Source organism: Orbicella faveolata, unplaced genomic scaffold, assembly GCF_042242905.1.
Source record: "Orbicella faveolata isolate gen_17 unplaced genomic scaffold, um_ofav_v1 contig_26, whole genome shotgun sequence".
Taxonomy (NCBI): domain Eukaryota; kingdom Metazoa; phylum Cnidaria; class Anthozoa; order Scleractinia; family Merulinidae; genus Orbicella; species Orbicella faveolata.
Genome location: NW_028301554.1, coordinates 12,579,010 through 12,604,221, shown reverse-complemented (window position 1 = coordinate 12,604,221; position 25,212 = coordinate 12,579,010). Strand labels below are relative to the sequence as shown.

The 25,212-nt window shown below is 38.6% G+C and overlaps 2 protein-coding genes across 2 annotated transcripts; one reads left to right on the top strand and one right to left on the bottom strand.

Moving 5' to 3' along the window:
* Positions 1-1,334: 1,334 nt before the first annotated feature.
* Positions 1,335-25,191, bottom strand: LOC110063350 (IQ domain-containing protein H-like). The gene is given in 36 exon segments (XM_020770324.2): positions 1,335-1,799; positions 1,801-2,442; positions 2,701-2,809; positions 3,029-3,090; positions 3,349-3,474; positions 4,113-4,301; positions 7,590-7,757; positions 8,089-8,195; positions 8,832-9,047; positions 9,121-9,214; positions 9,632-9,762; positions 9,981-10,066; positions 11,047-11,102; positions 11,558-11,742; positions 11,820-11,903; positions 12,278-12,344; positions 12,468-12,574; positions 12,889-12,955; positions 13,326-13,436; positions 14,036-14,087; positions 14,177-14,254; positions 15,033-15,076; positions 15,425-15,514; positions 16,227-16,289; positions 16,616-16,714; positions 17,411-17,439; positions 18,266-18,329; positions 19,548-19,601; positions 19,887-19,961; positions 20,421-20,498; positions 20,803-20,928; positions 21,451-21,532; positions 22,015-22,065; positions 22,990-23,096; positions 23,212-23,328; positions 24,990-25,191. Coding segments are annotated over 36 exon segments (3,924 nt in total). The 5' UTR covers positions 25,050-25,191; the 3' UTR covers positions 1,335-1,751.
* LOC110063351 (uncharacterized) lies at positions 6,026-7,181 on the top strand. Its single transcript, XM_020770325.2, has one exon. The coding sequence runs from the start codon at positions 6,085-6,087 to the stop codon at positions 7,033-7,035; it is 951 nt and encodes a 316-aa protein (XP_020625984.1). The 5' UTR covers positions 6,026-6,084; the 3' UTR covers positions 7,036-7,181.
* Positions 25,192-25,212: the final 21 nt, after the last annotated feature.

Sequence of the window (25,212 nt, the reverse complement as noted above, 5' to 3'; positions counted from 1 at the left end):
CTGGTTTAGGCTTATATTATCACTGCGTACGTGACGTCATCATTCATTCCACGCTCTCTGGATGAAGCCATGGCGTGCTTTCACACTTGTCTGGATTCCGTGGCTTCTGCGTTTAAGAGTACCTAGTTAGTTTATATTCAATGCGTTTCAAAGGAGAATTTTGCCGTTACAGTGAAGGGTTTTACTTGTGTTCCGTTGGTCTGTCGAGAAATACATACAAGCTATGTGGAAAGCATCGACGAACGAACAAGAGCTCTCGTTCCTGTGGTTGTTGTGAATTCGCCTACGGACGAATTATTCGCTGGGGTAAGAAGCCCTGTGCTGATAAGAATAAGTTACAGCAGGTACATTCTCCGAAGAGAAGTTCAGGGGTTTTCTGATTTTTCTTTTGACATTTCTTGTCCGCTTCTTAGCAGGCTTGTTCCGTGTTGTGCCGTTTGCTGCATGACATCTCTTGATTACGGCTCCATTGAACTATTGAAATTTACGAAGTTAAACACTCCGTTATGAAGGCTAGTTATCACTGCTGAGCATTTTGCAGTTTCGGAAAGAATAGTAACCAAAACACCTTCGAAAATAATCATTTTGACTCTAAAAGATGACCAAGCTCGGGAATAAAACGCCAAACGAACAGAGACTTGAAGCAGACATTCACACACGCAACACTGGTAATTGCACTGGTATGTTACGAAATTTCAGTCCACTTCGATCGCTTGAAAGGTCATAAAAATGTGGGTACTTCTCGGTACTTCTTCGCCAAAAATCATTATTATGTCTATATTTTGTGGCGTGATGCCCAAAAATCGAAGACATCAACATACTGTGCAAAGAAAAGCGAATATTCACGACCTTGTTACGGGTCAACGAGCACTTTGTGATGCGAATAGTCACAGAACACGATCAACGACAAGAATACTATAATAAGGCGGCGCTCTTAAACACTTACAAATCATTATAATCGCGTCAAAGATTTAAAGAATGCACTTTTCTAACCTTTTACTGCAATAAAAATAAGAAATAGACCGCGGAGAAAACCACGTTATTTCACGCTGAAATCCATGATAACTTCGATGTTGCGTCACGTACGTAGAAAATTGCATCATGGGATACTATTCGATCGTCGTCTGAGACAGTTTTAAAGTGTCTGTCACACCTCTAGAAATGTACACGTCTTGCAGGGTTTCTGGGAGAATCTCACGACTAATAAAATTTGCGAGGCAACTTGCAAGAAAAGTTGCCTTTTTGTGTAGATGTAGATGGCCTGTTGCAACTAAACCATGAACGACGCAAACAGCAAAGGGAAAATGAGAAATCAAAGAAAAATACACCCTAAGTCAGGAATCTAATTATTTTATTTGTGGACATATTAAAAAAATGTTTCGCTTAAGGAATCACGTCCAAAGTTGTCCAATATTTCCAGTCTAAAAAAGTAAACTTTCCAAAACCCACGCGAAAACCACTTGACCCTAAGGTCTATTTACAATAATAATTTACATAACATTCAAAACTGTCTTCAGTTGTATACAATAGTTCTCAAATAATGTTAAATTCAGGTGGCATTGTTTTATTGATTTGCTACTTTTTTGCTTTCAGTGGACGTTGGCAAAAATTTAAGCTAAAAGTTCAAAACCAATCACAAAACGTGCCGTCATAATCTCGACAGTCATAATCATTTCACAATTTGCACTTCGTGAACGAATAAATACAAATCTCTTGAACTATTTGAACAAACATTAGCAAACTGTACATAGTTAATCTTTGACAGATGATCCTCTCTTGCCTTTCCGACCCTCCCTAGGGGGATGGTGTTCTAGTTTTGTGCTCTTTTATCAAGGATGATGGCCTTTCTCTCCTCCCATCATTATCCGTGGGGGAGACATCAAGTCGAGGGGGAGATGATTTCTGTGCCTGGTCTTCCGTCTGTGACCCAGTAAGAGTTGCAGTGTCCCCCAAACCCTCTTGCGAAGGATGGGGTAAGTCCGTTTTCTCGTTGCTCGTTTGTAGTAGGCTGTCATCAGGGGATGTATGTTCTGGTTTAGTGGTCTTATGATTTCCCCCACTTGAGCCCTGCACGTTTGAGGCGCTACTATCAACAGAGGCGGGCCTGGTAGCTAGCGGTGTCTCTTCAAGAAGTCCTGTTGAGCCAACAGGCGACATAGCAGCTGCGGGGGAGGGAGGAGGGGCGCTGTCGGTTTGTATCCTCTCCTCCACCTGACTCGTTCTTCTATGCTCTTCTGCAAGTCTTTGCTTTTCCTTTTCTTCTTCCATTTCTTTCTTGTCCTTTTCAATGGCATGCATTTGTTGTTGGTGTTCTTGGAGGATTCGCTGCATTTCTTTGGGGCGCGGTGCGTGTAGCTGCGGAGATTTCGTGGGAGGGGTGGCCGGGTTTTGTTTGTTTTCCTCCGTCGTTCCCAAGATGGAATCAATATCATCAATTGCGGCCTGAAGAACAGAGTTGAAAAAAGAATGAATTAGCTCATCAATGATTTGCAGAAACTAAAGTAAATCACAACACACGTATAGCAAACAAATCCGTGTCTAAAACGATACTCGTATCTTTAACATCCAAACTTCAACTATCGGCCATTTCTCTATGGCATCAGAGTTTTACTCTTTCCAGCTGACAGCCGATCCAGAAACTCTAAATGAGGGGCAGTTCAACTGTATTGATGAGATACAATGTAGCTGAGGCTAACTGACCTGAAAGTTACTTTCCCCTTGCATGTTAGGAGCTGAAATTTCCTGATGAATGACTGACAAGTTACGAGCAAATGTGGACAGAGAGCCTTGCAGGTCATCACTCATTACACTGAAACAAAAGCAACAGACCTTGTTTGTAAATAGAAGCGTTAAGGTGAAGAGCAAGTCCCAAAGGGTTGGAGAAATTGAGTAACCTTGACGTGTATTGATGGGCAATGAATTAACACCAACACAAGTCGTCAGATGTTTCAGTAGGTTGTCCGTATCATTTTAAATGATGGTTGATGGTACCTAACAGACAGAAATAGTCAAAAATAGGTCAACTTACAACATTCCTAAATGCTCTCGTTTCGAACTGTCCACCAAAGTAAAAATTGTGCCAGCTTTTTCCTGGAAATAAACAATGATTACAAATAACAGATGATGAGCCTACTCTTCGTATCTTCAGATTTAACCTCTCCTGGTGAATCGCTTGAAGTCTTGATCGACATAATATTTGGAAACTGGACTTTTCGAAAAAAAAACAAAACAAAACAAAACAAAATCCCATCTGAATGTACGTAAACAAACAGAACATTGCACTGCATACTGCATAGCAAATGAAACGTGATCGAAACTAGAAGAAACACGTGCGCAACACGTGATTACCTTCATGTCAAAACCAATCCCATGTGCACGACACATCTGAAAGAACACACTGTAATGAATCACACTCAGGTTACTGTGCAGCAGTCTGGTGCTCACAATAGCGTAACGGTTAGGATTCGGTGGTGGCTGGAAACCATCAAATTGAACTAAATAAGATAAAGAACCTCCAACTAATAAAATACCTTAATCAGATCAAACTAGAACGAGAGTCAGGCCAGCGTATAAACTTCATCAAAATTCCGTAAGGCGATCGGGCAGACGAAGTCAACTCGCTCGCACATATTCTCAACTTCTTTAATCAGCGCTGACAAAAATCGATGAGACAAAACTTTTCTTTAACTCTGATGACTCAATTTTCACTGCTCACAATTGATCTAGTAAGAACATGTCGCGAAAATCAATAGCAATCTGGGCGATAGAGTATTTGATGTAATATTGAAAATTTTCATCTTAAGTTGATTAAGATAAAACACGAAAGTATCTTACAATTTATGTAAAATAGTAAAACTGAGAAGTTTAAAAAGTTAATGCGACAAACGGAAACATCTTGCCTTTGCTTAAGATACAATAGAAACATGTTATAGGCAGATCATATGGAGCCGACAAACATTACCACCAGATGAAGAGGTTTTTAACAACACTCGATCATCATCCAGCTTACTCCTCTCATACTTGCCAAAGACATAGATATTACAGCTTATACCAATTCAGTTCTACGTTCACGTAAACAAACTAACGTGTGGTTCGCGCGAATAACAACACACCTCATCCTCTTCCACTGTCTTTCTTCTCCGTCGTCTTCCGCTTTCCTCTCGCTTCTTTTTGACTGGAACCACAAATGCTGACAGAGCGGGTTGAAACTCTCCACCAGACACATATAGCATAAGTCTGGTCATAGCCATACTGTCACTGTACCTAAGTTTTAGGTCCACTGCCCACACAACCTGTTCCAGCTGATCAACAACAAAATATAGCACTCAAATCATCCAATACAAATCTTGCAAACAGATCATTTTTATTAGCAGGAGAATTTCAACCCAAAAAAGACCATCATATTTTCCTAGTCCTATTCAGTAGCAAGTTCTGACAGGTTTAGACGTTAAATGAGTTTACACGACCCTTAAGATGACAAATTTTTTTCCTTCAGTGGATGCTAAGGATTTTGTGGCGCGTGTTTGTTATAAATTGTCTTGCCCTCGATTATGTTTGTACTCGCAGTATACCAAGGTGTTTCTTGGTTTGATACCAACAAACAACTTTCAAGAAGCATTCGTGGGCGTTTGTCCTCTGACGATAGCCTGGATCAGTAACATGTGTTCTCGCAGGCTACCGGACAAAATCCCGTACATTTTGAGGTTTGTTCTGAGGAATGTTTCTCCACAACTGACTTAGTTTCTACACCCTTTCAGCATACGATCACGGAGCTATTCACGGCAGAGGGGAGAACAACTTTCGCTGAACATAAAGTAAATTAAGCAGCAACATGTTACAAGCGACTGTTGTGGCCTCTTCTGAGTGAGCCATACGGGAACGAGGACAAAATTTATAACTATTATAAAATAACTGAGATACTACGTGCGCTCTCTCATTGGTCAATAGGTGTGTTCAGATGAGAGTGAGAGGGTGAGTAAGCACTCCCGCAGTTGTGTGTGTTGTAAAAGCAACAGAGGACTTTTTCCTTGTTTACATAGCCTCATCTAAACACTTCGGGGGGTTGGGAGAATTCTCAAAAGTTATGCAATCCTTCGACTAAGTCTCGGGTTTGCATACCCGTCTCCAATTCTCCCAACCCCCCGAGTGTTTAGATGAGGTAAAGTAAACACGGACAAAGTCCTCTATTGCTTAATCATTCCATTTCAGTAGAAATACTAGAAAAACGCTGAATTAAAACTTGGTTCAGACCATTGTCAACAGCATTTCAAACATGACAAAATAACCCAAAAGCCATTCATCGATTCCAGGTCAAACGTTGCCTTAAAACTCATGTGAAACGATTTTTGGTATTTAGCCCCCTTCACATGCATTTTGTTATTTTCATCTAGAACTAACGGCGCGTTAAAATACACTAGAGGCAAAGTTGGAGTAGACTCGAGACACTTTATTATTAAATTCGACGCGTGACTCAAACGTCGAACATTTCACTTCGATTCAGTTCAAATTAGTCAATCAGTCACAAATGAAACGCGAAGTTTGAACAGTGTGTTAGTATTCAGAGTGATTCCATTTTTATTACATGATAAACAGGTCCACAATGAAAAGGACATTCTGACTGGGTCCCTAAGAGGCCCAAAACGGACCAATAAAATAGACCGCTCGCGAAAACGGTTTGGAATTGCTTTTCAAAACGTCGTACAAATATAAAACGTTTTTCTTATATAAAAATTCTTTTCCTTTTTGGATGACGGACAATTTCAGTTCAACTCTCATGAAAGGGACATACATGCTTTTGCGCACTTTGCGCACTTCAAATTGAAAAGCTATTACAATGAAAACTTAATTGTTATCGTTATTTTACTAGAAAACAATTGAGACTTGATGATCGCGAACTTTCTGTTATTCCTAAATCTTAATTAACGATATTACACCAACTATTAATAAAGGAACAAACCTCTGGGGAATAGAGCATCTTTTTTTATTTCACAGCGCAATAAACAAAAGTTTCATTGCACCAGCCATTTTAACAGATACTTTTCATCCAGGACCACAGCGAAGGTTTTCAAATTGTTGTCTGTTCAAATGGCAGCATTTCTTAATAACTCGAATAACAAGACCGGCTCTGCGCCTGGTATGTCGGCCGACATGGCGCGAGCGAGGAACAAGTTCCTTCCCTCCATCTACGAAGAAAAGAACGACGACAAGATTCAAGACTTTCGTAAAGCTCTAATGATAAACGAGGATGATGATGAAGAGAATGGCCGACTAGCAAAGGTGCACTCAGCTATACACGAGGCAGAGAGCGTCGATGACAACAAACCCAGCACTCCTCGACGAGCAATAACGGCGGCAGGATTTAAACCACCCATCAGACGTTTCTCTGAATCACGAATTGAGCAGTGGCGTTCAAAACGTCAAGGCTCCGCTTATGTCGGAGGCAGCCGCAGCAACTCTTGTATTCCTTTGAGTCAACGGTCATTTGGAATTGGGCAACGAAAAGTAACGTCACCAGGGGTGAACAGAGCGAGACAAGTTGATGTAGCAGAAGTTATCGATTTAACGAATCCTGAAGAAGTTAAAGAAATCGCGCGGAGGTTCTTTCAAGACGAGCTTAAAATGGACTTGTTGGACCCGCGTTTTGATGAACCGGAAGATTTTCTTGCTCGTCTGAGGTGGAAAGCCGAAAGGAAATTTAGCTACGGGGAACTATGGCAACGAAGGATGTCAGGAGGAGGACACCATAACCTGACCATAATGATGAACAATGCTACAATTAACCAGCGCACCACTAATGATAAACTAGTACAGAAAAACAAACATAGCCTAGCAAATCCACACAATCAAACTGATTCTCCTTTTTTACAGATATCTTATTCGAAACCAACGGTATTAAAAACATTGGACGCAACTCGTTTCGCTGAGAAGAAAAAACTGACCACTTCGTTTAAGCCGCAGGCGGATTACGGCTCCAGACGAACACGTGGCAGAATTCTGAACCCAATTAGACGAGACTTGAAAAAGACAAACACTTAGAGAAACCGTGGACAGACTCAAGATGAACTAAGGGATTCTGCATAAAATTTATACAGACCTGTCGAGTATTACACAGTATACAAAATATGATACGTGTGCCTAAAATTGGAGTATAGTTACAAATACAATGGAAATTCCTCCGTCAATAAAGCAAAACGAAAATTGAACGGATCAGTTGATTGCTCATATTACTGTCATAGTTTGTTCAAAATTTCGTTAGTGAATAACATGCACGCCGCAGTAGAGAAACCTGATTTTTGGTAGGGAAATGTCGAAAGAATAAACTTGCACGTTTATGGACCTCACCTTCGGTTCGGTCCACAAACACCTAACTCGCGTTAGCTCAATAATATCTAGAATAACATGTTATTTTAGTGCACTTGATTCTTTTTGCAAGTAAATTTAAATTTAATACGCTTGTATTTAATCACGGTAACAATTCTACAATCATCACAGTTATATTATCTGGTGTTATCGTTGTTGCTACCACTGTTAGGTTTGTTAAGTTTGTTTTGTGTTGTTGGTGATAGTACAGTTAGTGTACATGTACCTACCGATTTAGGATCAATAAACGTCACGAAGTCGATAGAAAAATATCCCACAATTCCACGCAGTTTACAGGCGTCAGACACAGCTTCAGTTGCCCTACACAATACCGACGGATCCACGGAGGTCTGGGGCACAGAGAAACCCCAGCATCTGAAAGGCGAGGCAGCGTGAATCTGTGGAGAATTTGGTCAAATGATCAGTGATATGGGTGTAACAAAACCGCAGGTGTTTTCCATTAATTCAACCAAAAATTCGGCTTGAGTTTCCGGAAATTTCCAGTGACGAATGAAACATCCAGCCTCAAGAGGTTCACCCAAATATTCGGAAATTTCTCACCGGATATTTTTGTAACGTTTTCTTCTTATCCTGGTATTTTCGATGGAATGGTTCGCATTTCGGAAATTCAACAGCTTTGCCGGAATTTGTAATTGAATGAAAAACACTCCGCTTGCCTTCTAAAAAGTTAGTTCAGCGACGCTAGGCAAGTTCAAACATTCAACTTACTTGATCTCCCATAGACAAAACAGTTGTTTCTCCAGTCGGTTCAATTAAAACGTCAACACTCAAAGCTGTAACACTGTCAGATGGAGGACAGGCTTCGATTACTCCTCCTGAAAACAAAAAAAAAAAAAGTTCAGTTGTACTTTACTGATTTACTCTATATCATAGTGTTGTCAATGTCCCTCCGCTCCTCTCAGTGACACAGGGATTAGGAACAAAAAAACTTTTATTCAGGCCTAGCGCACCAAATGAAATAGAAGAGAGGTTCTTCCAGAGAAACTCAGTAAATTTGTATCTACGAGGAAGTAAAGAAAAGGCTGGAGTGTGGAAAATGTACATACAAAAGCTCTCAAAAATTACAAGCAGGCTATATGATAACAAGACATACATATGGTAACCTTATACCATGGAATGCACTGTTTTCGAAGTTTTCAAATCTTTGCTACAAACACCGTACCTGTAAGTGTATCCTGTAATACTATAAACTCCCACCGTGGAAAAACGAATGAACTCATCAATTTATTGTTCCTCAAGGAGGAACTCGAGGAGTTAACGAGTTTTGCGTGCTTACACATGATCTAAAAATCACAAAATATCACAAGCAGGTTTGGGAAGACCGGAGAGTTACCACGTCAACGTGACATCATAAACAAATCATACAAATCTGTAGAACCTTCAGTGCAAAAAGCGTCAAAGGCTAGAGTTTGACTTGAATGGAACTTCCCCTAACTGGACAATTCACTGACCTCTTTTGAGAAAATCTTGAAGAAATCTGTCCCACGTTGGGTAGAGCTCACTATTAACGGGAGTAGCATGATGGGCCATAATCTCGGGGACTTCTGCCGACACTCTAATCAGAGTTGGCTCGTGAGCCCATTTTTTGTTCCATTTCTCTCCATACCTCTGACACTCTTTCACAGCCCAGGAGTAGCACTTCAAGTACGGCGTCACGTCACAGAACGCTGCAAAAAAAAAACCCACAAAATTTGAAGACTGAATTACAAGGCAACACCATCTGGGCAATATAGTACCTACCTGTCCCTCTACCATCGAATTCATTATCCATCTTAAACAGCCATCGCTTGACATGAAGATTTTCCGTTACCAGCTTAGCCAGACTCTCGTGAAGCTGAAAACAGGAAAATATATTTTATTGCTTTAACATTTTCCAAGATTTTGACTCATTTACGTTATCACGTAGCAGAACTATTTTGATGCTTGACAGACGCCAAGTTGGACTGCTTCGATAAGTAAGTAAGTAAAACCTTCATTTAAGAGCCTGTATGTTTAGCCTAAATAGACTAACCCTAACCCTAACCCTGCTTCCCCTAACCCTGCTTCCCAATGTATCGCTTATCAAGATCTTTTACTGCTTTCTTTTACTGTACAAGCAGTTCTGTTACATACGACAAACGATAAAAAATAGAAACTAAATAATACTATTGCCTGAATATGAAAAGCAAAGGTTACCAGGCCTCAGCCTTTGACTGAGACTGTAAACACCAGAGGTGCTAGGTCGCTACATCAATAGGTTCGATGTACCTACCTGCGGAAGACTGTAAATGTCAAAGTGTCCCGGTGGAATTTCAATCTTTGCGCTGAGGAAAATCCTCTTGGAACCTGATTTGGTGGAGTAAAGCGTCGCTACTTCTGGTTCAGGGCTCAAGACTGGAATATCTGACAACAAGTCATGATGTAGCATATTTAGGTATTACAAGGGTTGGCTGTCACCATCTTAAACTATACTACGCGCACTTAGTTACTGTATTTGATTTGCCATTTCAGCCAGCAACACGGAGCAAGTTAACGCTAATTAAAGCACTCGCCGTTTTCAGTTTTACTTAGAAACCATGATCATTTTTGTAGAGACTAATCCTAGATGACAAACTACCTACCGAGCAAATCAGCCAAGTAGATATCATCTTTGTGGAGGACACCGGGAACTATGTATGCCTCTCGGCCTTTGATTAAATTCTTTATTCTGGAGCGAAACATACATGAAAATTAGATCACCACAGAACTTTGAAATACAGGGTGAGAATTCAGATTCTTATGATTAAGAGTTTATTCACATTGTGCAATCACTGAGAGTAACACGAAAAAGCTATGACAGTAAGCAGCCTCCACCTTAAACGTTACCTACATGTACCTGTAGGAACCTATGGGTTTACTTCATACTTGTTTCCAGGACTAAATTGGTATACGCAGACTCTGTGTATATTGATCATATCATGGATTATACCGGATCAAGGAGCCTGAGAGGTTTTTAGTGAAGTCATATCTTGGTATAGCTAATGCATTTACAATGATGTGTCGGTAATATTTGTGGAAAGAACAAATGCGAGGGCCTTGAGATTTGTGTACAGCGACAAGATCCCGACGTACGAAGCGCTCTTAAGGCGCATCGGATCAACATCAACCTTAGAAAATCGTCGCACTCAAGACATGTTACTGACTGTGAACAATATTATTCAAGGCAGGGCTCCATCCAGCTTCAAAAATCTTGTAACTGAGAAGAGAACAGCGTACAATCTTCGCGGAAATTTTAATCTTTCCATACCTAAAGTGAACACTACCAGATATGGTCTTAAGTCGTGGCGTTATGCAGCAGCAAAGTACTGGAATATGCTACCTCGTGATATTCGTTCCATGGCAGGCTCAAAAGACTTTTTGAAAAAGATTCGGCAAACTGATTTTCATGTTTAATACAGTTTGATTATATTTTATCGCTTTTAGCTCGGTTTTTTTGGGGGTTTTCTTTTTAGTGATTTTTAAATTAGCTTGATGTAAATACCTTTTTTTTTTAAGCTCCTACAATGTTGCACATTACTTAATTTGAATCGTGGAACACCTGGAAACTAGCGAACAGCTAAGTGTGTACTTGTCCACGTTAAATAAAGCATGTCTATGTATGTCTATGTCTAATATTTTCATGTTGCCATTTCAAGGGGAGTATCGTACCTTTTCACCGTTCGTGGACTGTACTTCAAGATTGATGAAAGACACATATTGTGAGTCTGGTAGAAATACAAAAAAACAAAGCATCAGACGCAAATTAATACAAAGAGCTCTTTAAAGTGAGAAGTTAGAAATGTAAAGGAGGTGGAAGTTTAGAGAACAAAAAGTAGAAAAGAGGAAAGCACAGAAACATAGTCAAAACACGATGTAAACTCAGGTCTAAATGTCATGATCACATTACTCGCTAGAATGTACAGCGGATTCGAAGAGGTTGTAATAATATTGAATTAAACCGATCTCCATATCAACGCCAGTCGTTCACGTGTAATAATAATTATAATAGTAAGTATAAGAGACCACTGGAAAATATTGAAATCTCTTGGACAGAAAACATTTTGCCGTTACAACTATTCTGTTCATTTCCCTCTCTTTCCAAGGTTGATCAAAGCTTAATCAAACTCTGTTCAACGAAAGGAAAAAAAAATAATTATGTAACGTAGCGCTTCTCACTTACCGGAAATCTATCGACAGCGTCCGGTACAATGATCTTGTAGCGGTTTTCAATGTCATCTTCTTCCTCGCCTCCAGTCTCACTCTTTTCTGACCTCCTCGCTTTCATTCCAAGAAGTTTAGAGTAATATTGGTACACTTCGTCATTCAGTTCCACGGGACAAACATAAATAACATCAACCTTGGGATCTATATGGAAACATTCAAAATTTCCATGAATACAATAAGTGGTGCATAATTGTATGAATTGTATCAGACGTTCTTACCCGCTATGTCACATAATCTTGCCATCTGAAGATTTTGAAGAATGTTTATTTCACTTAATTCATCTCTAATATGCTGGGCATATCCTACAAAACAACAACACACAATCACCAAATAAACAATAAGTGCTCATATCATATCATGTACCAGACTCGTCAGGTCAGTAGAATTACAAATTCGAAACCAAGTAATGTTTCTGCAATTCAGCTTCCACAATTAGAGTGGAAACTGCAACAGACTCAGTCAGGTACAGAAGTCCCTAATATTAAACTAGTGTGTGGGTTTAAGACTGGTTTCAGTAAAGCACGCCAGAACAGCGTTTTAGTACCACTCAAAACAAAACAAACATTGTGATCATGTGACAGTAACAGTGACTTGAGGCAGTGGCCCGGATTGTTTTAGCTGGTTCCGATCACTATAACAGCACCGTGTAGTGTTACTTAGTAACCACAACACTCACCTAAAGACGGTATATGAATGATAACTCTCCTGGAATCCTTAATACGAGGCCAGCTTTCTTTAAACTCCTACAAACACAGATGTGAAAAAAGTGAAATATAGAGAAAACATGTATACAACATTGACCATAATACTGAAGAGGAACCCTTAACGCTTTACACAAAATTAATGACCAATAATAGACAATGTACCTTTGCTCGTATTTTAAATCGCTTTAGCTGTATTTTTCTTGTTTCCTTCAGTTGCTTTCGTACCATGGATAACTTACAGCTCATAATCCACGATATTGCGATGACACCTATAAACACGATATAAAATGATGGTTCAGACAATAGCATTGCAAACTTTACTTGATATGAACAGGTTCTTTTGGATTCTAATGACAGGCTACCATGATTTTTTTCAAAATGCAAGGAGAACTTAGTAACTCATCACTGTGACACAAGCAACAGTGACAAAACAGCGCATCCGTTCTCTTATAGCCTAAAACAACATGGCGTTACAAGGATTGCAAACTACCCTCGTCCTGAGTAAGTTCACAAGTTAACAGGAAAGCCCTTAACTCACGATGTTGTTTTCTAGTCGGTAGCGAATGTAAAAAACGTTTCTAACCTGCCGCCCATTTCCTTTTCCGGTATTGCAGGTAGGCTGTACGGTCTTTGTATCTTCGCCACGTGGACTGAAAAGTTACAGATTAGTAAAGCATAAGACGGTGGATACGAACAACTGCGTGTTCTTGTTTTCGATCGTATTTTACATTGTACAGCCTATCACAACAGGTTTGCTGTGCGTCAAACCTGTCTAAGCTCCACTTAAAAATCATACTCAAAGATTTTTCAGACTACTACATGTAACTGCAAAATTATTTCCCATCACTTGTATGGTTGCTAAAAGTCTCCATAATATCAATTCTATTTCGTTGCACTTCTCTTAACCTATAGTGACACTTTTCCAGTACAACTGTGAGAAGTTGTTTAAAATGCAAGGTCTATGTTTGTTTGGCTCTTGTTGTAATGCACTAAAGAACTGAACTAAGTCATGGAAATTACCTGTATTTTGATAGCCGCCATTTCTGTCCCTTTTGGACCAAGGTATCTCCTCCCAGGAGTTTTAATAATCTTTTCTACGTCATCTGCATTTAGAATACAGGTCAGGAAATGCTATGGAAAAAAAAAATGCCGTGACTTGCCCTTTCTTTACTTGGTTGTTCGTTTGTAGCTTGTGTGAATATGTTTGCGCACTTCTTTCAGTCGTCAGTGAAAAAGGCTACTTCACTGGGTTTATCCTGTCTTTTTCTACAGTGCTTGAAAATAGATTTAACTTTATTATATATCTCTGCATTAAAAAATAAAATAAATATCAAATATCTCACTTGACCACTCCCCCAATGGGGCTTTTCAGGGTCAATGAAACCAAATGATGAAACAAATAATGTAAATGAACATAACATGGTTAAAAACTCCCCACTGGCAGGAGGTAGACCAGTTGGCTACATACAAGCATGACCGAGGAGTTGAACTAGGGTCTACCGAGAAACAACTCCAGCTTAGTGGTCAGAGTGGGACTTGAACCCGCGACCTCCAGATTTCAAGTCCGGCTTCCTAACCACTTGGCTACGCTGCCTCCTTAATTGTATTCTTACAAGAACACCACTTCTTCCCTTTCATTATAAGGCACGTTTCCAACTTTCGACATATTCCACTCTGACTATTGTGAAAAGAAAACAAGCTAGACCACCAAATCTAGATGATCTACAGACCTCAAGAGTTGGTTCTTGTTCCAATTCAAACACTAATGCTAGATCAGCCAGTCTGAAAGAAAATTGAATTGACAAAAATTAGCATACGATTCCAGCTACAAGCTATAAACTCTGTACAAATTTCCAACACCTTTTCCTTACCTATCACCATCAATGAAAGCAATTGGAACACAATAGTTGGAGAGAAGCTCCTCCAGTTTCAGAATTAACGTCAAGATACTGGAAGATAATGATAAAATAGTACAAGGGTAACAACATTGATAAATTTCCCCTGCAAAAACTGAAAAAACTCTGGGTGGGCAGAAATGTTACACTGTCTGGAAGAATGCATAGGAAAATGTGAAAACTACAATGCCCTGAACAAACTTGACTTATCACTAGTCGCACAAAGGAGAATAAAAGCCGCCAGCCAAAAGTTGCCAGCGACCAGCCAGAGGGACCAGTCTTCTTCAGTTCAGTTTTATTCTCCAATCAAACAATCGCTGTTGCAAAACCATGACACCACATTATGGATCCTATTTCTGGTGAACCTGCACCTAATTTATGCATGTACCTGAAACGACCACAGACTGAAAAACCTAGTGGGGCTACACGTACTGATTAAATACTACATTAGTTATTTCCCAGACAAACTTTCTACAAAGCTCTACAAAGCAGTTCTAATCAGAATTTTTGCTGTAAATCTTGCCTCTGAGGACTGTTGGAGGTACGAGCCTGCAATCACAGCCCAGAATCAAAGAGATTACTGATTAGCTTAACACTGATTCATTTTATCAGTAGGTAATTAGATAATAATATTAGATAACTAATTAGATACACGACCCCTCAAGCATGTAGTGCTTAAACGATAATTGTGTTTTAAATAAAGGATTTTACTTTACTTTACTCTACTTTACTTTACTGATACACCAAGAAGACTCATTTTTTTCTCTTCTCGCTTTAACAAGAGCACAAGTAGTATAAATGCTGTGTTTCCCTAGAAACAGAGTGCACTCACCTTCCCCAGGACAGACAGTAGTGTTGCTTGAAATCTAAGTAGTCCTAGAAGTGAACAGTTAAACAACACAATGTGTTATTGGTAATGTGATTGTCTTTGAATGTGAACTACTACATTGTAAGGCTGGCAATAGTTACACAATCACTATGACGGCTGTAAGTCAGCCACTTTGCGGTACAGGTTGTCAAATGAATTGTCCTATAGCACAACTAAAAAGGTACAATTAATGTACATGTAAGTCCTGGCAGAAGTTGATGAAATGAGAAGATTGGTGTACAGCTTGGGGCCAGAGAAAGAAAACAGAACAGGGTACATGTAGTCATGAGGCCTGCCAGAAAATATGTCAGATAATGTGCGGAACATAGAGACCTGCTCTAATGATGACTCTGTACCTGAGAAGTTACTCTTGTCTTGCCATTCTGTATAACAAACTTGTGCACACTTTTCAGTTCATTTGCTGGAGTGGAAGCTGGAACAGGGATCTGACAGGCATGAAAAAGAAAACTTTTGAAAAGGTATCTACATGAACAATTGTCTTCAGACACTTACATTGTATATTGATGTAGTCATTAATTAAACTAAGCCTAACACATTTTCACCTTTATGAAATAAACGTCTGTAAATAAGCTCTTCTTACATTACAAGCCCTGAAATCATAAATCTTACAAAACATTTTCTCTGAAAATAACCATCATTCAACATGTAAGAAGACTTGATTTTCATTTGGTGTCTCATGACTGTGTGCTTAGAGAATGCTATTGATGCAAGAATTATTGCACAGTATTTTTATGAGATGTACAGTGTAAGTATCAACAAAAACTTAATGTTTTTGTAAATAGAAGATAGGTTGACATAGATTAGAAACAAGGCACTAATTTTTCCAACTCTTTTCAACCTGTAAATATAAGCTCATAATGCAGTGTTATACAACAAAAATATATTTACAGTAATCCCTTTACATGCAACAACATTACAGTTAAATGACTGTAAAGAAAGAAACAAATATTGTACAGAAAGTCAGTAGTGTTGCATAGCATCAATGGGTGTAGGGCTTCTCTGCTTTAATACAACTGCAGGAACCTCTTCTTCTCTTTACACTCTATCTGTAGTTCATATGTGAATTGTTTCACATATATGTACACCACTTGTATAAAGACAAAACTCTCTGTTCACCAGTGCAAAATGTACTCTTACTGTGTCAGGTCCTTCTATAGCTTTTACTGGGAGTGGTTTCATCTTGGAGTTCTGAGTCCAGCCCTGCATGAAAAATGTGACAAGTTTAACACAAAATCTTTGGGGCTATCATTGCCTGAGTGAGTGTTTCTAATTAACAGCCATGAATGATTTCAGAAAAACAAAATCAGTACTAGTCGGTAGGAAACTCGTGGTTTGACTGTGGACTTTGTAGAATAATATTTGACAAAATTAACAACAGGAAGCCATCAGGAAGTGAGAAAATGGGGCATGCACTAACACTCGTCCAAAAATTGGCATTACCATATTGAATATCAATGAAATGCAACAACCACATAAAGAGTAAAGAGTAAAAGAGTAAAATAAAGAGTAGTGAAATACATGTATACCCTGCTGGGAGCTGAAACCTGCTGAGTTGGAGATTTGATTCTTCTTTTCTTTTCTGCAAGTGATGTTTGGCGTGCAGCCTGGACTCCTGAAGGATCCATCTATCAAACAAAGTGACATGTTCAAAATCGATCCCACTGGGAATACCAATTGTCTGTCTGTAAAATGTCAAAAATACCTCCCAACACTAAACTTGTATGATATGCCATTTGATAGGGTTCCGCCTGAGAAATTTCATAGGTCCTAGTAATTAAATACATATACATGTAGAGGAACTCACAAGCTAAATAGTGAAAAGTGCCCAAAACAAACAAACAAAAACTTCAATATAGTTAATTCTCATACATGTATGTACATGTATATATGGTCTACCCCTAAATTACAGCATAATTTGAAGTTCTCAGTGCATGGTTTCTTGAAGGAAAATTGCAAAAGTTGTACCTGTCAGCAGTAAATCAAGCTATTATGGGAGCCTAGATCTGGGACACTAAGATAATCATATGTTTCCAATGCATATGCATTTTTCTCCAAGGTCTTTCTGGTGTCCAAACTGCCTTCAATCTGACCCATAAAAGTGTATATCATTTGTTACTTGTGAGTACACTGTAACCTTTTTCTAATAAACACTTCATGCAGGCAGATGAATTATTTCCCAACAATAACAGGCAAGTAATTAGTCAACTGGTTACAAAATATCTAAAAGAATGTTCAGGCATAACCTTTACAAGCTACACAAACAACTATTGATTGATTACTGAAGGCAGTAACTGAGTGATTATAAACTTGTGCTAACAAACCTTAATAACTGATAGATTGTAGCCTCCAACTGAAAGAAAAAGTGAAGCATTAATTCATTCATAAAATGGTGTACCTTGTGAAAATAGACCCCTCTAGTGTCTACGTAATACAGGGTGTCCGCTCTAAACAGGTTCTAATATACTGAGCAATAATAGTTAATTATTAACCCTTTTGTAACACAGTGTAACACAGTGAAAGATCAAAGACAGCTCATGTAGCACAGTGTCCAGTCAGTCAGTACATCAATCCCGCGGGGGGGGGGGGGGGGGGGAGACTCCCATGTAAAGAGGACGGAGGTGCTTGTCTGAAATTTTGAAAAGAAGTTCCCCTAAAGAGGTACCAAGGTTCTGACTTGTTGGTGTGGCTTGGAATGTTTTTCACCCCTAAGATGAACCAATTCTAAAACATTATTTCCTGTCATTTTTTTGTGGCTAAATATCCTGAAAGGTACTGCAAAAGCTCTGGCTGTTGACCTTTTAAGGCTGAACACCCTAAGAGGTAGCAAAACTGCAATTTGTAACCTCTACAAGGCATAATGAGAACCCCTGTCCTTTTTATATGGGAGTCCCCCCAACCCCCAGACACCAGGCTGGAATAATCTACTTAGCTTTAAAACAACATCGCTGAACATTGTTAATGGGTCTGAGCTGAGCTTCTGGAAGTCAAAAGCCCTCGAAGTGTCCCCTTATTGCAGGTTTTGTGCAACAAAATGGCTTAATATTGGTGTCCACTTTCGCTTAACAATGGTGTCTGCTGAATGTAGTGTTATTTTACAGTAAATGTGGGAAGAAAATTTAGGGACTCCATGTGTAATTAAAATATATATGGTGAACAAGACATTGAAAATAACTTACCACCCACAACATCATTTGGAGGAGCAGCAGTGTATTTTGAGAACTGCTGATCAGCATCATGGAGCTAAATAATATTAAGCAACAATCAGAATTAACATTGAAACGACATAATGCTTGTGAGGTCTAGAACCAAATAAATTTTTAAGTGAGATTTGATGACCAAGGATAGCACAGAATGTTTGTCCACAAGCTTACAAAGCTTATCTGAAACTACATGACTGTTTCCCAGTTGCCTAAATAGTACTTGGAAACATTTGTTGCACTATTTGATGTAGAATGTTACAGTGCATGGAACCCTATTAATCCGGTCACTAACAGGCCACAAAAATCTGGCCGTATTGACAGGGTGGTCGTATCAAAAGGGTTCTTGAAATAAGAAAATGACTGACTGAGCTTTTCTGTGGGCCAGAATAAAGTGGCTGTATTAACGGGGTGATTGTAAGGCGGTGTTCCACTTTATATAATTGCAATGTACACTTGTCTGCATCAAGTACCAGCAATTGGCACAAACAAAATGCACAGTGATGAAAACATACATGTATGCAAGTTAACAATCATGGCAAAAATGAATGTGTTGTTCCAGAAAATATCCATACCTGGCGGTTATTTAGTTTTAACAGCCTCCCCCCCACCGCCACCCCCCCCCCCCCCAACCTGCCAAGATACTCCCGGTTATGCTTCATACTTTTCTTTGAACACTTTGGTTTATGAAATCTCCCTACCCCTTGGAATTTCTTTCTTGGGGTGAGAGAAGAAATTTTCTGGCACTGCACATGTATGTACAATGCATGAGTAGGAATTAACTTTACATACTAATAAGTATGTATACACACTGTATGTACATGTGTATATAATAAAGTCAATTAATGATATTATTGTCATTTACTTTATTTAAAGATGATTTCCAGTCTGTACTGTGCAGTCTCAGAACCATATTGTTTATAAACATAAAAATCAATAGAATGCGAATCGATGTTATTCGTTATGAACCACATACCTTACCTTTGAAATTCTTTTTCCAACTGCTTCATTGATTTTTACAGCTGCAAAGTTGTTTCATCAAGAGATAAGAGAACAAACGAAACATGAAGCATCCATGATGGTGGTTGACATGAAACCTTGAATTTACTTCATGTAAGTAGTTGCAAAATGTTCGCATTTTGTGACGTCATGCATGAAACAAAACAAAAAAACATAAACAAACTCTTGAGAGTACGCAGTACGGACTGGAAATCATCTTTAAGATCATAACCAGGGCAGATTGCTCAATAAATTTTCTTACTGGAGCCTGGTGATGTTTGACAGGTGATGGTTGAAGTGTAAGCTCAGCTGCTGGCTGTAAGAGAAATTCACACAATAAAATAAGCCAGCTAATAAAATAACAAAATTAGGAACATTTCAGACCTCATACAATTTTAGGGTTAGGGTTAAAGTCAATAAAATTAAACTTCACTTCCAAGCGTCTAAAAGTTTTCCATGACCATAGTCATTCTCATGAGCTACCGGTATATGTATAATGAAAATAAGTTGAAAAGCATTCTGCTTACAGGTCTACATGTATGTTCATGGGGCAGCTGGGGTGTTAGCATTACACTATAAGTGAAGAATCACACATTCTTACTGGTATGAGTCCACGCTCTATTAAGCTCAGAATTCCCTTCTGAGCATCTTCCTCTGTTATTGGAGGAGGAGTACGCTAAAAGAACAATCATTCAATTTTAGCATATTATTACTAAAACAGATAGCACATGGAGAGGGGCTCTATACATTGATAGTAAATATTTCTGCAGCAGACCCACCACAAAAAATAATAAGTATTGGTCTTCATTTGGGTATACACTGTATTTAACACATTTTTGTGACTGAAAGGGCCCTAATGAAAACCACCATGGCGAGTTGGGTAATCCCTCGTTAATATTTTTTATTAGTATTTATTTATTGAATTGGCAGACCTCTACAATTTTCTTTACAGTCAAGAATGTGGAATTGGTGATCTCCTGGACTCTGCAAGTGATTGTACATGTAGATTGATGGCAATTGCTTAAATTACAGGAGGCATCATGATTATTAAATGTCCGCGTGTGTGCAATGTAAATAAGAAAACTTGTGCTTTTAACATTACTTTCAATCTAGTGAAAATGGCTGTATGACTTACTGAAGGGTCTATTTTGTTAGCTCTGGGCAGAGTGCTTAGTGGGTCAATAGTGGAACCCATGACAACTTTACCAGGAACCTGAAACACAAAAGTAAAAGCCACTGAATTTTACTTCAACAAAGGTAAGAGATATTACTACAGGATATACATTGTATAAGAGCAAAAAGCACAAAATCACACACTAAAAGAGTTCAAATACATGTACATGTATGTTTTGAACACTGTTAATAATATTTCCAAGCTTTAATTTCAGAAGATTCAATCCAGTTAGCTACAGGCAAACCTCGGTGATTCTGAATCATGTTAGGACTCACACGAAAGAGTAAATTCTGAAATGGTCTGAAAATTACTACATGTACGTTACTCAGTTCAACTTCCAGACCTGTGCAGCTTGCTCGTGTTTGTCCACAATGTGTGGAAGAGCAACACCATATCTTTCACTCAAGATGTGCCTTGCTGTTGGATGGGCTGGGTTACTAAGAATCTTTAAATTTCTGAGATCTCTAGCCTAAAAGAACAAATAATAAATTATAAAGTTCTAACAGATGAATTATTTATTATGTGCATGCCCTAATTGCATACATGTAATGTCAGTTTACATTACATCTGGGTGATAAGTATATCTTACTAGCCAAGCTACATGTACATGTAACTACACCTATACTTACTTTATTGACCAATTATCATTTAATACATGTTCAAGCATGCACATTATATTGGTAAGTGTTCATTTTTGATCTTCTGCACTTAACCTGCCAAATATTTTCCTGTCTGGACCCATTCAATGCTGTCAGTTACATGTAATAATCACTTTCAAAACTTGCCCTTAGCGAGTTTACATGTAATTTAACTGAAAAAAATATGAATATTTAGAATTGCATGCCTGAAATGAAGTCCAGTTTATTGATGTGTAGGGGACCAGATGGCTTTTCACATGTGACATCAACAAGACGGTGCCGCACCCAGTTCTAAGATACATGTAAACACTTTCTGATAAGAAATGTTAGACTTGTAAACAGTCTACATTTACCTGTTGTCCTGGTGCAGGAGCATTGGGTCCTGGCTTATTCCCTTCCTTTGCAATTGCCAGTGGCTCCAAGAGACTCTTGAAACTATAATTGACAGATTGACATCAATTTACCTCTTCATTTTATAAATGTACGAAATACAATTATAGTAAATGGGGCTCCCATTTGCTGTCTAGACCCATGATTGATGAGTTACCCCCTCTTTGACCGACCATGCATCCCTCCTTTCTTAAAAATTAATGCTGATTTTTACCTACATTATAAATTATATGGATCTCAGTTCCCAAAGTTTCCATGACATTGAAACTTACATATAAGATTTGTTTTTACCTGAGTACTTGTTTTTTTAGGATAGAGTACACGTCTAGCCTCTAGAAATTGCCAATACCCATTTTTCTAAACTATGTTGTGGGTGATTAATGTTCACAAAGTGATACTCTTCTTGTTCAAATCATTAAGTAAACCATATCAGGTACGTCACCGTAGTTATGTATTTCAGTCACAAGAGTTGTTATAAGTAATTTGTGCATGTAGCTGTATCATTGATATACAGTGTACCGACTGACCTGGCTTTTTGTGCAGAAGCACTTTTTTGGAATGCTACTAAACCGTGATCCCTGTAAGGAAAAAATATCATTTACCATTATTCAAAACAAAAGGCTGATGATAAATTTCACTATGTTTAAAGAGGTCTTTGGTTCTTTGTACACAGTAGCTCACAATTTCTATTTTCACCGTGCATGTCTTTTTAATGTATGTTCTGGACAACTTTCTTTATGAAATGTGCATATGTAACATGTTTAGGATTGCAAGCTAAAATTTGATTGCTGCCTCAGACAGTGCAACAAAACATGGGTGTTATTCTGTTCTTATAACGTACACTAAGCCGGCCTACTGTAGTTTTCAAGTCAGATCACTATATTTGGAACCTCTTGTAAGCAACCACCTCTCATGTACATGTGCACTGTATGTAACCACAACCACTTTTAGAGCTAAGAGTTTGAAATTTTCTTTTGTTTTTAACCTCCCAAAGGCGACCTCTTGACAGATAAACAGAGCGGACATTGGACAATAAGGTGTTGTCAAACTTAAAGCTAGCAATCCAATCATTATTAGTTCATGCTCAGTTCCTCCTAATGCTTAGACAACATTAAACATTCAATTTGTAACTATCCTGAGACTTGTTCCATTCACCTTATTACAATATAAAAGGTGCATAGTTTATCAGAAGCAAGCCATGATACTCTAATTAAATATACTTTGGAAAACTTAACTACTTTTGTGGCTACTAAAAGTTATTACATGGGTTTAAATTACATGGGTTTAAATGGGCATTGATGCATAGGATAAGTCTCTCCAGTACCATATGCTAATGAGGCAAAATTTTGACCCAATATGGTCTCAAGTGACTAGTCCTCCTGTAAGCGACCACCATGGCTTGACATTTTGGGTGGTCACTTATGGGAGGTTCAACTATATACATGTATAAATACCAGTTGGTGGTGTAATCAGAAACATTGGCCACAAATCAACATTCATACCCTTTAGCAACTTGTTTTTTCTTAGTTGAGCCAGTCACAGGTCCCTCAAGTGACGGCAAAGTCAGGACACTGTTATTGGTTGAGTGGATGATTTGTTCTGCTTTGTCCTAGGGTACATAAATGTACAAATAGAAGTTCAGTGGTTATAATACTGTGCATAAACACATAATTATGCAGTGAAAATAAACTGCAATTATATTTACATTCAAATCAATTACTGACCCTAACACTTTGTTCTGTTCTTTCAATGGCACTTTCCAGCGTCCTAAGATCAATGACCTCAGTGGTAACCCCATGAGAAATAATTTGTTCTTTAAGATGGCGCAAATCATCTTGAACCTTAAAGAGAGTTATAACACAGTTAGGCATTTGAACATACCACTGAAAGCAATGTACAGTGAGATCTGTATTAAGTGGACACATTTGGGACACTCAGTAGTGTCCGCTTAATACAGGGTGTCTGCTCTAAACAGGTTCTAATATATTGTGCAATAATAATCAATTATTAAATAAACCCTTTTGTAACAAAGTGTAAGATCAAAGACTGCTCATAGCACAATGTACAGTCAGTCAAATATACATCAATCTAGAATAATTTACTTGGCTTTACATGTCAAACAACATCGTTGAGCAATGTTTAAGGAGTCTGAGCTAAGCTTTTAGAGATAAAAAACCCTTGAAGTGTCTGCCTATAATTTTGCAGGTTTTGTGCAACAAAGTGACTTAATATTGGTGTCCGCATCTGCTTAACAGAGATATCTGCTGGATGTAGGTTTCTTTTACAGTAAATGTGGGAAGAAAATTTAGGGACTCAAGCTGGTGCCCACTTACAGTGTAATAGAGGATGTCCATATGGGGTCCACTTAATAGAGTTTTAACACTGTATTCTACTTGTGCATACCAAACAAAGTATTGTGTATCTTGGGTATATAGGGAAGAGGACATTACAGCAAGGGGTGGGAAGACAAAGAGTTTCAAAAAGCAGCATGGGTCTGGTTAAGGGGCAAGAGAAAGGTTTCAAAGACCGGAGGGATGAGTCTGGGAGCAATAACTTATTGGAGTAACATATATGAGCTAGTTTGCAATGATTGCTTGCATGGCCTAGTGGAGATGAAGGTGGACTACAAAGTCAGAGAAAAGGTGTTCAAATCTAGGTGAGTACAAAATAAAAATCTCAGGGGTAAGGTTAGGGGGTTTGATATGGAATCCTGGGTAAGAAACTGAGGGAGGAGGGGATGGTGTGCATGTCATTCTTTCTAAGAACCCCCCCCCCCCCCAACCCAAAAACAAAAATGGTCTGAGAAATACTCCTAGGTTGAAAGAAGTCAATCTAAAAGGAAATCATTCTGACCTAAAATACATTTTAAACTACAACATATATATTATCCAACAACACTCAAGTGAGTGTCGGCCGATAAACTATACATGTATATCAGTCTTAAGAATATTTCACTTCAAATTAATTAGCACTGTTAAGTAATAATTAAATTAACAATATTGCACTTCCAATGTGTTCGAACACAAAAATGCCGCTAGCGAGTTTGCAGAGTAGGAACGGTGCCGCACATAAACAAATGTTGGTTCGCGTTGTACAATAGAGGCCAGCAGCTGTTTTTATCATCAGTTTCTTTTGCTTTTCATGTAAAATGTAGCTATGACCATGGAGATTTTACAATTTTATGCAACCGTGTTAGACTTTGGCATGAATTCCTTTCTCCTGTTAAATTCACTTTGCTCAAAACGTATTTTAATCAAAATGTGAAACAACTGCAGAACATCTTGGACTAAATGATGGCTCTCTCGTCGACTTGAAACGCACGTTAAAAATCATTTATTGAGATCAAGTTACCTCCTATGGTTATGTAATTCCTTTAAAAGTCCCTACAAGCTGCAAGAAATTCACTTGTAGGGAAGTTAACGACCCAAACCTAACCAAAAAGTTCAAAGTCATAAACAGAAGTCAGCGACTTTATCCACACTGGTCCACACGCACTCCTTACCTTCACAAGAATTTCGCCGATATCGGTTGGTCCAGGCTCAATATCTGTCAAAGAAAACATTTTCAATGCGACGGCATCTGTAAAGCAGATCAATTCGTAGTTTTGTACGTTCAAGAAGTTTAAAAACCCGCCATTTCAACGAAGATTGCTCTTTAGCGTCGAATTCTCTAAGCAACCATGTTGTAAATAATTCAAAGCAACAAAGAACACGCAATGTAGTAGG

Coding starts and splice junctions, on each gene's coding strand:
- LOC110063351 (XM_020770325.2), top strand. CDS start 6,085: ATGGCAGCATTTCTTAATAACTCGAATAACAAGACCGGCTCTGCGCCT.